Genomic DNA, 17,875 nt, shown 5'->3' on the forward strand with positions numbered 1-17,875 from the left:
CACGCACAAAGCCATGTTGACTATCCCTAATCAGTCATTGCCTCTCCAAATACATGTACATCCTGTCCCTCAGGATTCCCTCCAACAACTTGCCCACCGCCGAGGTCAGGCTCACCAGTCTATAGTTCCCTGGCTTGTCCTTACCACCCTTCTTAAACAGTGGCACCACGTTTGCCAACCTCCAGTCTTCAGGCACCTCATCTGTGACTATCGATGATACAAATATCTCAGCAAGATGCCCAGCAATCACTTCTCTAGCTTCCCACAGAGTTCTCGGGTACACCTGATCAGGTCCTGGGGATTTATCCACCTTTACCTGTTTCAAGACATCCAGCACTTCCTCCTCTGTAATCTGGACATTTTGAAAGATGTCACCATCTATTTCCCTTCAATCTATATCTTCCATATTCTTTTCCACAGTAAATACTCATTTAGTATCTCCCCCATTTTCTGTGGCTCCACACAAAGACCGCCTTGCTGATCTTTGAGGGGCCCTATTCTCTCCCTAGTTACCCTTTTGTCCTTAATGTATTTGTAAAAACCCTTTGGATTCTTCTTAATTCTATTTGCCAAAGCTATCTCATGTCCATGTTTTGCCCTCCTGACTTCCCTCTTAGGTATACTCATACTTTTTTTATACTCATCTAAGGATTGACTCGATCTCTCCTGTCTATACCTTACATATGCTTCCTTGTTTTTCTTAACCAAATCCTCAATTTCTTTAGTCATCCAGCATTCCCTATACCTACCAGCCTTCCCTTTCACCCTTTCATCTCTGGATTCTTGTTATCTCATTTCTGAAGGCTTCCCATTTTCCAGCCGTCCCTTTACCTGCGAACATCTGCCCCCAGTCAGCTTTCGAAAGTTCTTGCCTAATACCATCAAAATTGACCTTTCTCCAATTTAGAACTTCAACTTTTCGATCTGGTCTATCCTTTTCCATCACTATTTTAAATCGAATAGAATTATGGTCTCTGGCCCCAATGTGCTCCCCCACTGACACCTCAGTCACCTGCCCTGCCTTATTCTAACAGCTTAATTTGAGCTCAGACATTTATGTGCCTGTAAATGTAACATTTGTATTATAATGAATGTCTGTTGGATTTTTTAATGCCATGATGTGCTGTTTTTTTGACATCAGCTTTGCCACAACAGGTGAAACATCCTTTTGGAAGGCGAATTCACCTCACTCTCCTCACTGGGTGTGGAATCCCTCAACACCACTGTCTGCTACCAGGGGCTCTCTGCTGAAAAGTCCAGCCAACCCCATCCACCCACACCCTCCTTCACTTGGCTGAGCTCAATCTCTCATCAATCCACTTCCTCCAAAGAAAAGGTGTTGCTGTGGGGACCTGCCCAGATCTCAATTGTGCCTGTTGTTCTGTGGTATATGTGAAACCCTCCTTGTTCCGAACCTATTCCCTCCCCTCATTAATGATTGGATTGGATTGGTGCCATTTCCAGCTGTCTCTCTGAACAAGAAGATTTTATCAATTTTTGTTTCCAATTTCCACCCTTCCCTGACCTTCTCATCACATTCTCTTCCCTTCTCTTCTTTGACTTCTCAGTCTCCATTTCTGGGACTGGGCTGCCAATGGATATTCGTTCCATGCTCATTCACTCCCACAGGTCCCTCAAAGACACTTCCTCATACCCTTCATCCATTAGTGGCTCTATTCCATTGTCCCAGTTTTTCCATCTCCACCTCATGTGTCTTGATGCTTCAGTGCTGCTGCCTCTGCTATGACTTACCTTTCTGCAAAATAAATTGCCTACAGTGGTTGACAGGTTCTTTAGCTGTGCCCACATTGTTCCCCACATTTCTGCTCATACCCCTTCCTCTCTTTCTCTCTCAGAAACAAGATCAGCTCCCGGGTGTCCTCACTTTCCACCCACATGCATGTGTAGTGAATCAGCCTCTGCCATTTCCCTCAGTTCCAACATGACATTCTTCGTGAATACATCACATATTCCCCCTTTGACGTTTCATTCCCTCTACAATATCTCTGACTACTCAGTCACCTCCTACAATCCCATCCTTTCCCCTGTGCTTTTATCCCATTCCTCCTCACCACCTGAGGCTCCAAACACTCCTTCCAGGTGAAGCAGCAACTTACTTGGAATTCTTTCAACTCAGTATACAATATCCACTGCTCATGATGCAAGCTGCTCTGTCCATGTTATATCTGCCAGTCAATATGTAAGTCTATCTTCAAGAGATTAAATATGTCACTCTACTTCTAAGAGATATACTTATGACATAATCACTGTATCATAGCATGTGACCTGAGGAGGGATGATGATCTCAGACTCCATTGTAACTGAAATCGCCTTATGCATGACATGCTATTGAAAGCATGTTCCACTATGTCACCTAATAGCTTAATGTTAGCTGAAACACTGGTGTGCCTGTGAATGTAATAATTGTATTGAATAGTTAATTGTAATAAGCTTCTGCTCACAATGGCTTCTGTTCAACACTGGCAAGATCAAATGGCAGACTCGGTGACTATTTAATTCGCCACCTTCTTCCTGCGCTGACCTCTCTGTCCTTGACCTGCTGTATTTTTCCAATCAAGCTCAAAGCACAGCACCTCATTTGTCAATGAAGGTATGAACTTCCCTGTTGGAGCGAAGGCCTGGAGGCCTGTGCAGCTACCAACAAAATGTTAGGAAATGCTGATAGCTTGGCACTTTGATTCTTTTTTCTCATCTAGTCTGAGCTGTTTGGTTACTCTTTGATCTGTAGTCCATCTTTTCCTGTCATGGTTTGTTTGTCATTTTCTGAATATTAAACCTCTTTTGTCCTTTTTAAAGGCACTGTCTTGGTGTCATAGAGATGTACAAGCAAGGAAACAGACCCTTTGGTCCAAATCGTCCATGCTGACCAGATATCCTAAATTAATCTAGTCCCATTTGCCAGCACCCGGCCCATATCCCTCTAAACCCTTCCTATTCATATACCCATCCAGATGCCTCTTAAATGTTGTAATTGTACCAGCCTCCACCACTTCCTCTGGCAGCTCATTCCACACACGTACCACCCTCTGCATGAAAACGTTGCCCCTTAGGTCCCTTTTACATCTTTCTCCTCTCACCCTAAACCTATGCCTCCTAGTTCTGGACCTCCACACCTCAGGGAAAAGACCTTGGTTATTTACCCTATCCATGCCCCTCATAATTCTGTAAACCTCTATAAGGTCACCCCTCAGCCTCCGAAGCTCCAGGGAAAAACAGCCCCAGCCTGTTCAGCCTCTTCCTATAACTCAAATCCTCCAACCCTGGCAACATCCTTGTAAATCTTTTCTGAATCTTCTCAGTTTAGGCTCCAACCAGAGGAAAGGGTAAAGAGAGAGAAACTAATCAACTAATTTATTCATTTATAATGTCTGAATGAGATCAGCCCAATATTCCATAGTCAAGTGATCACACTCCTAATCAATGCAACCTTGCCACATCAACAGCCCCCTGTAGCACCATGATAGTTTTGGTGGTCTGTGTTCCAAACAAAGCTATACAATGTTTGCAGGTGAATAACTAACAGAACCTGAATTGGAGCAACTGGCCTTTTGTCAAGCCTGATCGTCCTTTCAGAAACCCTACATTGGCCGCTTCTAACTATTTTCCCTATATCTAGATATTCAGTCATTTTAGCTACAATTCCAGATTACAGTTTTTTATTTCCCAACCTGATGTAAACTAACTGGTTTGTAATGACTTGGGTTTGTTCTGTTTTCTGTTCTGAAGTTGCAGATTGAATTGGTTATCCTCCAATACACAGCGACCCTCAGTATAGAAAATAGGAGCAGGACTAGGCCATTTGGCCCTTCGAGCCTACTCCCCCATTCAATAGGATCATGGCTCATCATCCACCTCAGTCTCCTCTTCCTACTTTCTCTCAATGCCCTTTGATCCCTTTAGAATTATACTTATCTCCTTTGAAAGATTTGATGTTTTGGCCTCAGCGACTTATCGGAGAATTTCACAGGATCCCCCACTCTCTGGGTGAAGACATTTCTCCTCAGCTCAGGCCTAAATGGCCTCCCCCTGTATCCTTAAGATTGTGGACCCTGGTTTTGGATTCCCTGGTCATCAGGAACATCCTTCCTGTGTTTACCCTGTCTAGTCCGGTTGGAATTCTATATGTCCCCTTTCATTCAGTAGACCACTAGAGAAACCATTTCTCCGGCTATGGCCTTTCCCGTAGCAGCCTTGAATGTACTTTGGTCAGTATGGACCATTTTGAGCCGAAGGGCCTGTCTCCGTGCTGTAGCACTCTATGACTATTTCATGAGGCACTGAGCTGGACAAACCCATCTGTCATATTTATCCTCACATCCTTCATCATGTTTCCATTCAATTTACAATTTACTTTGCACCTAGTGACCTTCACTTTTGTAAACACTGAAGTGAAGGACTTAAGTATCCTCACCAAGTATCCTCAATAATTTTCAAAACCACTCTCCATGATCTTTGTGCTCCTCCAATTTTGTTTGTAGTGATTGTATTGAAGTCATCCAGCTGGACATCATAGAATATAAATTCCCTGATTGGCTGTTAATTTAGATGACCACAAAGAGGGAATGTCAGGGATATTGAATTGCTGAATGCCTGATTCGGTGAGATGCAGTGCTATTGTCAAAGGCTGGGCATTTGTGAAGAAAGGGTGACTGGTAATGGGATGCTGGCCTCTGAGGGGTTATTTCATTCTTACCCAATTTTAATTGCTCCGCCATGAGTGGCTGTGCCTTCAGCTGTCTGTACCCTGAACTTCCCTCCTTAAACCTCTCCACTTTCTACCTGCTTCTTCTCATCAAACTTCTTAAACCAGCTTTTACTCTTCCTGGTGTAAATTGTGGCCCAATTCCAAATGTGTGTAGATGCTCCAGTGAACATTTAACTACATTCGTGGCACTATCAGGATGTAATTGTTGTTGCAATTCTCAGCCCAAAATACGAGGTTTAGCCCCACACTTCAGAGAGTGTGGAAAGGGCTAGCGAAAAATGCTCGTCATGTAATTTACTGAGTATTTTGTTTCTCTTTCTGAAATGCAGGTTAGCTGCCTGGGCCTTGAAGACACTGTGGACAACGACCCTTGTAAATTTGCCTTGACCTCACGTGGGACAGATGGGAACGTGGTGCGATACGTCTTACAAGCTACTAATCCGGAAATCCAGCAGGCCTGGGTTTCAAACGTTAGTCAGATCCTGGAAACGCAACGTAACTTTTTGAATGGTGCGTGGAAGGCCAAGGATTACTCCTGAATTAGAAAGAAACCTCTGTCCTGAGGGGTCTTTTAAGTGTTTATTCTTTCACAGTTATGTGAGTGTCAATGACTGGAGCAGCATTGTCCTCTAGAAAAAGGGGAAAACCAGTGGGAGCCCAGAAGCAGAAAGTTTTGTCGATCATTAGTACCGTCCCTATCTCTGGGCAAGAAGTTCATGTCCTGCTTCAGAGCTTGTTGGGTTAGGTTAGGACTCACAAAAAGGTGGCCAAACAGGCTGATAGTCCTCCTGTAAATCTTTTCAATGTGCCAGATAGTGACTGGGAGAGATAGGTGGTCAGCTATATTGCAGTGCCAAACATCAACATAATCCAAAATATCTCCAAGGTATTTCCCATGGTCACCAATAGGACCACGCTGCAGATAGAGTGGAGGCATTAGTTGGAATATCCCAGAGCCCATTAGATTCTGGAAGAGTTCCAGCAGATTGGAAAAACGCCAATGTGACACCCCTGTTCAAGACTGTGACCAGAGACAGAAATCAGAAAACTATAATTAGCTGTTGTTGGGAAAATGCTAGTGTCCATTATCAAGGAAGAAATAGCAGGACAGTTAGAAAAGCTTATTGCAGTCAGAAGTAGTCAACATGATTTTGTGAAAGGGAAATCATGGTTGATGAATTTACTTGAGCTCTTCAACCCTGAGTTGAGGGTGGTGGGCTCTGGAAGGCATTGTCTGGGAGGGTGGTTGAAGGGGGGAAACCTCAGACCCTTTAAAAAGTACTTGGATGAGCAATTGAGATGTCATAACTGCAAGGCTATGGGGCCTAGTGAAGGAAGATGGGGCTAGTGTTGGTAGTAATATAATTTTTGGCAGTACATATTTGATAGGCTGAAGGGCCTTTTATGTACTGTATGTTCCTATTGTTCCACGAAGGGGAACTAGTAGATGTAGGGTATTGGATTTCCAGAAGGCATTCAATAAAGATGCCATGTAAAAGGTTACTGCACAAGATAGGAGCCCACAGTATTGCGGGTAATGTATTAGCATGGACTGAGGGTTAGTTAATACACAGAAGACAAAATCAGGATTAATGGGTCTCTTTCAGCTTGGAAATACATAACTAGTGGAGTGCCACAAGGATCAATCCTAGGGCGTATATTTACTCTCAATATTGGAAGAGGGAGCAGATCGTAGTGTCTCCAAATTTGCTGAAAATAGGTGAGAGGGCATGTTATGGGAAGGAATCTGCAAGGGGATGTAGCTAGGTTGAGTGAGTGGCCATAAACATGGCAGTTAGAGTTTAATGTAGGAAAGTATGAGCTCACACACTTTAAAAAGAATTAAAAGTCAGACTGTCATTTAAATGGAGAGAGAGAGAGAGAGTCCAGAACAAAGGACAGTGCAGAGGGATCTGGGTGTTCCTGGGCATGAAACACAAAACATTAACATGGGGCCAGCAATAAGAAGGGGAATGGAATTCTGAGGTTTATCATGAGAGTGGTTCGAGTTTTAAAAAACAGGGAAGTCTTGTTACTACAGTAAGGGTGCAGTAACTACAGTAAGGGTCCAGGTGAGACCACACCTGGACTCCTGTGTACAGTTCAGGTCCCTGTATTTCAGAAAGGATGTGCTGGTATTGGAGGCAGTTCCAAACAGATTCACTCAGCCGATTCCTGGGCTGGAGGCATTGACTGATCAAGAACAGCTAAAGAGGTCAGGCCCTTATTCATTAGAGTTTAAAGGAATGAGGGTGATCTTATTAAAACAGGCACAATTCTGAGGTGGGGGGGGGGGGGGGTAACAGGGAAGATATTGAGATGTTTCCCCTCATTGGGGGAATTTTGAACTGGGGGGACACAGTTACAGAATAAGGATTAAAACTGAGAGGTGAAGGAATTTCTTCTCCCATTGTTCTTATTGTTATTGTCATTTGGCTTAAGTTCACAATCTGATACACTCCCATTAATTCCTTGAGAAGCATTGAGGTGGTGAGAGATCCTGATCTGCTCTTTTATCTTCCTTTTTCTTTCTCACTCTGTCTTTCTGTCTCTTTTTCTGCATGGCCCTCCCTAACTCATTAATTGCCTCTCGTCCTGTACCCCCCTTCTTCCCTCCCAAGATCCCTGCACTCCTCCATTTCTAGCCTCTGGTTACATGACTGGTTTCCATCGCTGCCAGGGCCTGAAACCCTGCAATCCCCTCCACATACCTCTCTGCCTCTTGACCCTTCTCTCCACCTTTAAGATGCACCTTATATCTATTTGAGGAAAATGGTTGTGTAGTGATAATGGGAGATGGGTTCCACTCCCACATTGGTAGATGGTGAAACTAGAATTCAATATTAAAAATAATATCTAGAATAAAGAGTTGGCCTAATGTTGACCACCATCAATTGTCAGAAAAATCCCATCTGGTTCACTACTGTCCTTTAGGGAAAGAAACTGCCATCCTTACCAGATGGCCTACATGTGACTCCAGACTCTCAGCAATGGTGATTGACTCTCAACTACCCTTTGGGCAATTAGGCATGGGCAATAAATGCATGAATGAATTAAGAAAAAGCATTATCTTTTCAGCCAAAGTTTTGGTGCCTTACCTTAGTATTGCCTTTTGCAGCTCAATGTCACATTGTGTATCTTTACATTCACCTGCAGTGCCTTGGGGGCGCTGTGCAGATGCAGTTGTTGTTGCATGGAAGAAGGTTTTGATGTGAAGTATAAAGCCTTTCATTCTGTTTTCACAGCTCTGCAATCTCCGATTGAATATCAAAGGAGGGAAAACAAATCCAACAGCTTGGGAAGACCCCGCGATGCCAGGACAGCACTCTCCATCTCAGCTGGCATGAGGCCCCATTCCTCTGCATCCATGGACAGGAACCAGTTTCCCTCAATGAAGGCCTACAACACCTCACTGCCAACATTGTTTCTCCCGCCCAGCAGGACTGGCAGTGCCACCCTGGAAACAAATCAGCCGCCATGTCATGGAAAGGTAAGCTCCACTTTCTGAAGGGGCCTCGTCTTTCCAAAGGATGAGGTTGGGACTCCTTCCCTTGCCTCCCCCAAAAAAATGGTCTGAGAGCTCAGGGGCAACTATGGGCATCGCCGAATAACCTGCTTCTACCAGGTCTACATTCCCTCCAGCCTCTGCTACCGCCACTCTCTCAGTTTTCACTGGGTGGAAGGGTTGGAACAGTTTTTAAGCCTCGAATTGGGGTCACTATGGGAAAATGTTGGGGATTATTGCTTTGAGGCGCCATTTAATCTGTCCACGCTTTTTTTTCTATGACTCAGAGCTCCAGTTTGGCAGGAGGGTGGGCAGGGGGTTTTTAATCATCCTGGGGCCCTTTCTCATCGTCCCTTATGTAGTAGGTTTTGTGGGCATCAGGTAGGAGAGGTGTTCGGTAGTGCCCAGTGCCAGTGGGAAACATTCCCAAGCAAGGAATGAAGTGGGGTGGTTTTGTCACTGGCAGAGTAAGATTGCTGCAAACAGGCCTGAAAAGTTCCAAGGAGTCTGGAGGTTGGCTAACGTGGTGCCACTGTTTAAGAAGGGTGATAAGGACAAGCCAGGGAACTACAGACCAGTGAGCCTGACCTCACTGGTGGGTAAGTTGTTGGAGGGAATCCCGAGTGACAGGATGTACATGTTATTGGAGAGGCAAGGACTGATTCGGGATAGTCAACATGGCTTTGTGTGTGGGAAATCATGTCTCACAAACTTGAGTTTTTTGAATCAACGAGGGCAGAGCAGTGGATGTGATCTATATGGACTTCAGTAAGGTGTTCGACAAGGTTCCCCATGGGAGACTGATTAGCAAGGTTAGATCTCATGGAATAGAGGGAGAACTAGCCATGTGGATACAGAACTGGCTCGAAGGTAGAAGACGGAGAGTGGTGGTGGAGGGTTGTTTTTCAGACTGGAGGCCTGTGACCAGTGGAGTGTCACAAGGATCGGTGCTGGGTCCTCTACTTTTCATCATTTATATAAATAATTTGGATGTGAACATACGAGGTACAGTTAGTAAGTTTGCAGATGACACCAAAATTGGAGGTGTAGCGGACAGCGAAGAGGGTTACCTCAGATTACAACAGGATCTTGACCAGATGGGCCAATGGGCTGAGAAGTGGCAGATGGAGTTTAATTCAGATAAATGCGAGGTGCTGCATTTTGGAAAAGAAAATTAGAGCAGGACTTATACACTTAATGGTAAGGTCCTAGGGAGTGTTGCTGAACAAAGAGACCTTGGAGTGCAGGTTCACAGCTCCTTGAAAGTGGAGTCGCAGGTAGATAGGATAGTGAAGAAGGCGTTTGGTATGCTTTCCTTTATTGGTCAGAGTATTGAGTACAGGGGTTGGGAGGTCATGTTGCGGCTGTACAGGACATTGGTTAGGCCACTGTTGGAATATTGCGTGCAATTCTGGTCTCCTTCCTATCGGAAAGATGTTGTGAAACTTGAAAGGATTCAGAAAAGATTTACAAGGATGTGCCAGGGTTGGAGGATTTGAGCTACAGGGAGAGGCTGAACAGGTTGGGGCTGTTTTCCCTGGAGCGTCGGAGGCTGAGGGGTGACCTTGTAGAGGTTTATAAAATCATGAGGGGCATGGATAGGGTAAATAGACACAGTCTTTTCCGTGGGGTGGGGGGAATCCAGAACTAGAGGGCATAGGTTTAGGGTGAGAGGGGAAACAGACCTAAGGGGCAACTTTTTCACGCAGAAAGTGGTGTGTGTGAGGAATGAGCTGCCAGAGGAAGTGGTGGAGGCTGGTACAATTACAACATTTAAAAGGCATCAGGATGGGTATATGAATAGGAAGGGTTTGGAGGGATATGGGCCGGGTGCTGGCAAGTGGGACTAGATTGGGTTGGGATATCCGGTCGGCATGGACGGGTTGGGCCAAAGGGTCTGTTTCCATGCTGTACATCTCTAGGACTCTATGACAGTTCCTTCTGTTTCGCAAAGGTCCAGTCTAACGTTATCTTGCCTCATTACTTTGAACAGGATACCAGAGATGGAAATTCTACCAAGGTTGACACTAATGGTCACAAGCATAGGAGCCAAGACAAGCTGGACAAGAGCAAGCAATAAAGTAGCTTCTTGGTTTTTCTCTTCTGTTTGCTTAGAGGAAGTTAGGTTCAGGAGCACACACAGCGTGGGTTAGCTCCCCGTTTTTAATTCTTCACCCACAAAACCAATTTGCTGAAGGTTTGGCGAACTTTGGCATCTTGCATCAACTGTGCACCTTGAGCCCAAGGGTTGTGCTCCGGGACAACCAACTCAGAGTTATGGAAAGTCAAGGGTATTGTGCTGCCATTGTCATGTCACCTGGGTGTACGTTTTTATGATGGCTTGTCTGAAGGTCCTCAGTTATTCTGAATCAATAAGTGTCCCTCTGTGGAACACCCAAACCCTGGCTGCTACTGAAGGACTGACTGGCAGGGTCCTTCTGTAGAGGGGGATGTCTCTGATTTGAGATTTTGAAAGGGCATTCTGCTGAGGGATTTCAATTCAATCAAAGGATTGAAAATCACTTGTATCCTGTAATGCTGAAATGGACCATCCTGATCACTTAAGGAGCCTTTTGTTATTTTCAAAATATCCACAAGGAGTCACAAACGCCAACACTCCAAGCAGCATCCATGTCTGACAACACTTCATCCCATTAATCACCCTGTGCCTTTCCCATAGAACTGAAACAGTGGAATCATAGCTGTTGCATTGTCGTTGAACAATCAATCCATCCATGTAACATCTGACAACTCCAGAATATCCTTGCTTCATCACTCTGCACTGGTGATATCACAACGTCAGGAAGATTTGTGCCCAGTTCAATATTTCCTGGCAGATTGCACAATACTTTTGACTTCTGGCATTGGTGTCTGAGCCGGCGAAATGAGGCCTCTAGCACAGGCAGGGGCAAACACCAAAACTGAGAAAAGTCTTTGACTCAATGCACACAAACATGCCTGGCCTTTTAAAACAAAAACAACTGCCAGCTTTGAGCAACTGGGGCAAAGGAAAGACAGTGCCAATGGTACAGTTGGTAAAAGAGCCAAGCATGAAGCAGTATGTCAAGTCATCAGCAGAATGAAAAGGCATTTGCCCAAACTGGGAGGGATCCAAATCGCCAGCAAAGACACCCGATCATATCCAGTATCTGCCTGTGTGAAAATGGTTGGCTGTCTTTTCTCAATGTTAGAGAAGTACCAATTGACTCTTTTTGTGGTCTAAGCTTTGTATATGAAGACCATTTTCAATTTTTTGGATCTTCTCTGGTTTGAATTTATAAACATTTCTAATCATGCTGCTGTACCTTTCATTTTCCCAGATTCTAAATCTTCCTTTTTGTTTGAAATTCGCAGCTGCGTTCCATTCTGCACCCTTCCTCACTCCAGTGGTGTGCCTCGAAGCCCACCACTTTGCACTAGTTGTCCGAAAAGTGGTTGGTACCTTTTATTTTCCCAGATGCTAAGTCTTCATCGTGGCCCTCTGCTACTCCGCAGGCTGTTCATTTCATGTCAGTTCACCCAAATGTCTCCCTCCCTGTGCTAACCAAGCCTGCAGGTTCTGTGCTCCTTGGTCATGTTGCTGCTGTCAAATTGGTAATTTGGCTGGGTAATGAAAGTAAAGCACCAATATGGTGGTAGCTGGCTGAAGGTGGAAACTCAGCAAAAAAGGGCAACATCAACGTTATAAGTACATCTTTTAAGTATTGTTGAGGCTCGATCATTAATGTTTAGATGCTACACTGCAACTCTGAACTGGCAGAATTTGATGTTACTGTTTTAGCCCTTGGCACTTGGTCAAAAGCATGATCCTGCAGTCATTCTGATGGTGGGGGTCAGGGATCTATCTCATCCCTTGACTGGACTGAGGGCGTTTCATGATTTTTGCCTTTCTTTCATGGCTAACTCAGTACTTACTGCCCACGAGAGCTATTGAAAGTGAGCTATATGGGCCATGGGTCTGAGAGTCACATATAGGCCAAGACCAGGTAAGGACAGTAGATTTCCCACCCCAAAAGACACGAGTGAACCAGATATGGTTTTCACAACAATCAACAATGGTGTCACGGTCACCATTAATAAGACCAACTTTTTTTTCCCCCACATTAATTAGCTCAATTTAAATTGACCCAAATGGAATTGAACCCATGACCTGAGACCATTAGCCTGGGACTTTGTGGGTAGTTAAGTGGCTGTGGGTCTGGAGTCACATGTAGGTGCAGATCAGGTGAGGATGACAGATTTCCCTCCCGAAAAGGGTATTCGTGAACCAGATGGGATTTTAAATCAAATTAACAATGGTTACATGGTCATTGTTAGACTTTCAATTTCAGATATTTATTGAATTCAAATTTCCCCATCTGCCTTGGTGGGATTTGAACCATGGATTCCTAGTCCAGTGACACCAGCATTAGCACTGCCTCCCCTTTCTGTGATAATAAGTAGTGGTTAGGCAAAGGATTTAGATGTAACCAGTTTGTAGTCACCAGCAGCTGGGATGAGGGTGCTTTACTCCCTGGTATCATGTAATCAGTGGCAGTTTGAGAGCAAGCTTTGAGTTTCTCTGCCATTTCCTGACACAAATCAGTGCTGAGAAAACACCTAAGAGATAGGCAAATGCATCAGCCTGCAGAATTAAAGTCAAAATATAAAAAGGATGTTGCTTATCTATCAAGAGACCAGCTAAAGTTCCTGGTTCTGTTGCCACTAATTTCAGCTCTATCTCCTCATTTTGGGAATGCTGCTTTGTGGTGGGTTGTATGCTATTCAACAGCTGCTGAAATGCCTCTGTTACTGAACTCAAGGACTCATTTGCTATCTGTAACCTGGGGCAAGGAGAGTGTGGGCTATTCAATCACAGAGACCATTCAAAGTCTGAGAGAAGATTTGTAGCTCGGGTGCTCGTTGTTGTGGTTCTGTTCGCCGAGCTGGGAATTTGTGTTGCAGACGTTTTATCCCCTGTCTAGGTGACATCCTCAGTGTTTGGGAGCCTCCTGTGAAGCGCTTCTGTGATCTTTCCTCCGGCATTTATAGTGATTTGTATCTGCCGCTTCCGGTTGTCAGTTCCAGCTGTCCGTTGCAGTGGTCGGTATATTGGGTCCAGGTCGATGTGCTTATTGATTGAATCTGTGGATGAGTGCCATGCCTCTAGGAATTCCCTGGCTGTTCGGTTTGGCTTGTCCTATAATAGTAGTGTTGTCCCAGTCAAACTCATGTTGCTTGTCATCTGCGTGTGTGGCTACTAAGGATAGCTGGTCATGTCGTTGCGTGGCTAGTTGGTGTTGATGGATGGTTGTCCTTTTCTTCCTCTCCAGTGAATGTGAGTGTGGCGTTGATGATCTGGTGTGTGTTCTCTATTTCTGTGTTTTTAATGATTACAAAAGGTGTCATCCACATATCTGACCAAGAGTTTGGGTTGAATTTGCGGTAAGACTGAACAAATCAACGGCACCCATGGGCTCACCGATCTCTGGACTCATTGCATTACTGCTTCTGCTAAGATTAGAACAAATAGTCTTACCACAAATTCAACCCAAACTCTGGGTCAGATAGGTGGCTGATATCTTTGTAATCATTAAAAACACAGAAATAGAGAACACACACCGGATCATCAACGCCACACTCACAGGGATCCGATTCATGAGAGAGGAAGAAAAGGACAACCTATTCCCATTCCTAGACGTGATGGTACAGAGAACACCGAACGGAGAATTCACCACAAAGGTTTACAGGAAAGCCACACACACAGACCAAGTCCTGAATTACGAAAGCAACCACCACAACACACACAAACGAAGTTGCATCAAGACACTATTCAAAAGGGCTGCAGTACACCAGAACTGCAAAGAGGAAGAAGAACACCTATACAAATGTTCAAAGTTTGGGAGAAGATTTGTAGCTCGAGTGCTCGTTGTTGTGGTTCTGTTCACCGAGCTGGGAATTTGTGTTGCAAACATTTCGTCCCCTGTCTAGGTGACATCCTCAGTGCTTGGGAGCCTCCTGTGAAGCGCTTCTGTGATATTGCCTCCGGCATTTATAGTGATTTGTCTCTGCCGCTTCCGGTTGTCAGTTCCAGCTGTCCGTTGCAGTGGTCGGTATATTGGGTCCAGGTCGATGTGCTTATTGATTGAATCTGTGGATGAGTGCCATGCCTCTAGGAATTCCCTGGCTGTTCTCTGTTTGGCTTGCCCTATAATAGAATTCGACTGGGACAACACTACTATTATAGGACAAGCCAAACAGAGAACAGCCAGGGAATTCCTAGAGGCATGGCACTCATCCACAGATTCAATCAATAAGCACATTGACCTGGACCCAATATACCGACCACTGCAGCAGACAGCTGGAACTGACAACCGGAAGCGGCAGATTCAAACCACTATAAATGCCGGAGGAAAGATCACAGAAGCGCTTCACAGGAGGCTCCCAAGCACTGAGGATGTCACCTAGACAGGGGACGAAATGTTTGCAACACAAATTCCCAGCTCGGCGAACAGAATCACAACAACCTATACAATGTATTCGCCAAAAAGGGATACCCCCACAATTTCATCAACAGATTTCCTAAGGGAAAGACAACGGAACGAGGACATGCCGCAACCCAAAGGACTAGCCACACTACCATACATCAAGAGCATTTCCAAACTGACAGCCAGACTACTGCGACCACTAGGACTCATAACAGCACACAAACCAACAGCCACTCTCAGACAACAACTCACCAGAACGAAGGACCCGATACCCAGCATGAGCAAAAGCAATGTAGTGTACAAAATCCCATGCAAGGACGGCACAAAACACCACATCGGACAAACAGGAAGACAGCTAACAATCCGCATCCACGAACACCAACTAGCCACGAAACGACACGACCAGCTATCCTTAGTAGCCACACACACAGATGACAAGCAACATGAGTTCGACTGGGACAACACTACTATTATAGGACAAGCCAAACAGAGAACAGCCAGGGAATTCCGAGAGGCATGGCTCTCATCCACAGATTCAATCAATAAGCACATCGACCTGGACCCAATATACCGACCACTGCAATGGACAGCTGGAACTGACAACCGGAAGCGGCAGATACGAATCACTATAAATGCCGGAGGAAACATCACAGAAGCGCTTCACAGGAGGCTCCCAAACACTGAGGATGTCACCGAGACAGGGGATGAAACGTCTGCAACACAAATTCCCAGCTCGGCGAACAGAACCACAACACAGAGACCATTGGCAATTGCATTCTCCCCCATTGTTGATGCATGCACAGAAATCACTGAATGCCTAGCGGGAATAAGATCTGCGATTTTTTTTGCCTCTGTGTCATTGCTGAAACCACATCATGTGACCAGCCTTCAGTCTAAGGATCAGTTTGAGTTGTTAGTTTGCAGACTGAATAGTGGACTCAATCTCCCAAGTTTTAAAATCTACACAGAGATGGGATGTGGGTGTCACTGGCTGGGTCAGCACTTATTGCTCGCCCTTAGTTGCCCCTTGAGAACCATGTATTTACAAGTGAAGCGCCTTAAGGGCAATGCAAACCATCAAAGCTGAGGGGGGGGAGGGATGGAGGGAGGAGGAAGGGAAGGGACTAAATCAAAATGGACTCAGGGGGGAATAAAGCATTGCCTTCCACACACGCCACCCCCCCCCCCCCCCCCCCCTCCCCCCCTCCCTCAGTGCCCACCTCTCTCAAGAGCACAGAACCCAGCGTTTTTTTTTCCCCCCCTTTTTACGGAACCTCTGACACTAGTGTTCATTTATTTTGTCTGACACTCCTAGGGTTTTTTTTCCCCACCCCCCCCCCCCCACACTACACCGAGCTGTGGTACTGCTTATTTTTTCCTCAGCACCCATGGTGTGTGTGTGCAGGTGTGAGACACAGTGAGAGACACAAGGTGCACGAACCTTTATTCAAATTCCCACCCCAGGAAGATAGGAAACGCACGTGACCAGTGACAAGCAGTGCCCTTCACATCAAAGGGCAATGCTGTGTGATCAAAACAGTGAAGGGGAGGGTAGGGACTAAATCAAAATAGAGTTGGAGGGGGAAAATAATGCACTCCACTCCCTGCGGCGCCCACCTCTCCCTGAACAACTCCAGGGTGTTGGTGGACACCGCATGCTCCTTCTCCAAGGACACCCGGGCCCTAACGTAACCCCGGAAGAGGGGCAGGCAGTCGGCCCTAACGACCCCCTCCATGGCCTGCTGCCTGGACCTGTTGATGGCCAGTTTGGCCAGGCCCAGGAGCAGACCCACGCGGAGGTGCTCTAACCTACTCTCCCCCCTCTGTATCGGGTGTGAACCCAGCTCTTAAATACAAAGGCCAATGACCACATCATCGACACTCAATCAATTCTGGAGATGTTCTAATTTACCCTTAAAAGAGACTTGTAACTCAAACACTTAACAGCCAGGATGAAGAGGAGCTGGTGTTGGACTGGGGTGGCTAAAGTTAAAAATCCCACAACACCAGGTTATAGTCCAACAGGTTTATTTGGAAGCACTAGCTTTCGGAGCGTCGCTCCTTCATCAGGTGGTTGTGGAGCATTAGACCATATTCCACAGAATTTAATGGGTTGCAGGTTTCAGTTCATTACTATTTAAGTCCCAGAACTTCTTTTAAGATTCTAACATTTAATGCGTTGTCTGAGCGGAGATGTCACCTTTTTTTTTGTATATAAAACCTTAAGTTTATCTCGAGAAGGTGACTTTAAAAAGTTCTGGGATTTACATATTAGTGAACTGAAACCTGCAACCTATTCTAAAAGATGAAAGACTTAACAATCTAGGTTTGTTCAATATATCGTTTCAGTTGCATGACACTAATTTTTTGCTATAAATTCTGTGTCTTACGATCCTGCTCCACAACTATCTGATGAAGGAGCAGCGCTAGTGCTTCCAAATAAACCTGTTGGACTGTAACCTGGGGTTGTGGGATTTTTAAACTTTAAAGCCAGGACTATCTTACCATTTTGTCTCACATCCTAGGATTGAGTGGTTTTTAAATCAGCACAAAAAGTACCCATCCTAATTTCAGTCCTGTGTGTAATCGCAGGGGCTGAGTCCCAATGTCTCTGGTATTCAAAGGTTCCCTCCCGCTCCTCTCACAGTCAGTCAACAGGACAGTTTGACATCTCTGCACCAACTCAGATTTAATATGGTTTTGAAAATAAAAGGCACAGGACATCATTGGAACACTCCTCAATAACTTGATGGAAAGTTATTGGTGGAAACATGGGCAGCACAGTGGTTAGCACTGCTGCCTCACAGCGCCAGAGACCTGGGTTCTATTCCCACCTCAGGCGACTGACTGTGTGGAGTTTCCACATTCTCCCAGTGTCTGCGTGGGTTTCCTCCAGGTGCTCCGGTTTCCTCCCACAGTCCAAACATGTGCAGATTAGGTGAATTGGCCATGGGAAATTGCCCGTAGTGTTAGGTGAAGGGGTAACTGGAGGGGGGGGTTTGGGTTGCGCTTTGGCAGTCGGTGTGAACTCGTTGGGCCGAAGGACCCGTTTCCACACTGTAACTAATCTAATCTAAGTGCATGGCATGCCAGAGAAACAGGAGGCCATTCAGGCCTGCTCCAGCATGGCTGGTCTGTGCCTCAGTCCCATGTGAGGGCATGGCAAAACAAAAATAA

At 45.4% G+C, this 17,875-nt stretch overlaps 1 protein-coding gene across 4 annotated transcripts in view; it reads left to right on the forward strand.

The window, feature by feature from the left end:
* The window catches only part of LOC140471214 (rho guanine nucleotide exchange factor 25-like), a 346,706-nt gene extending 333,460 nt beyond the window's left edge, over positions 1-13,246 (forward strand). For all 4 annotated transcript variants that reach the window (XM_072567136.1, XM_072567138.1, XM_072567137.1 and 1 more), the window contains 3 exons: positions 5,056-5,236; positions 7,972-8,216; positions 10,225-13,246. In XM_072567136.1, coding sequence (XP_072423237.1) covers positions 5,056-5,236; positions 7,972-8,216; positions 10,225-10,311 — 513 coding nt within the window. In that variant the 3' untranslated portion in view covers positions 10,312-13,246. The remainder of the gene's footprint in view (positions 1-5,055; positions 5,237-7,971; positions 8,217-10,224) is intronic.
* The last annotated feature ends 4,629 nt before the right edge of the window (positions 13,247-17,875 follow it).

The sequence above is a fragment of the Chiloscyllium punctatum genome, chromosome X (genome assembly GCF_047496795.1).
Source record: "Chiloscyllium punctatum isolate Juve2018m chromosome X, sChiPun1.3, whole genome shotgun sequence".
Classification (NCBI taxonomy): Eukaryota; Metazoa; Chordata; class Chondrichthyes; order Orectolobiformes; family Hemiscylliidae; genus Chiloscyllium; species Chiloscyllium punctatum.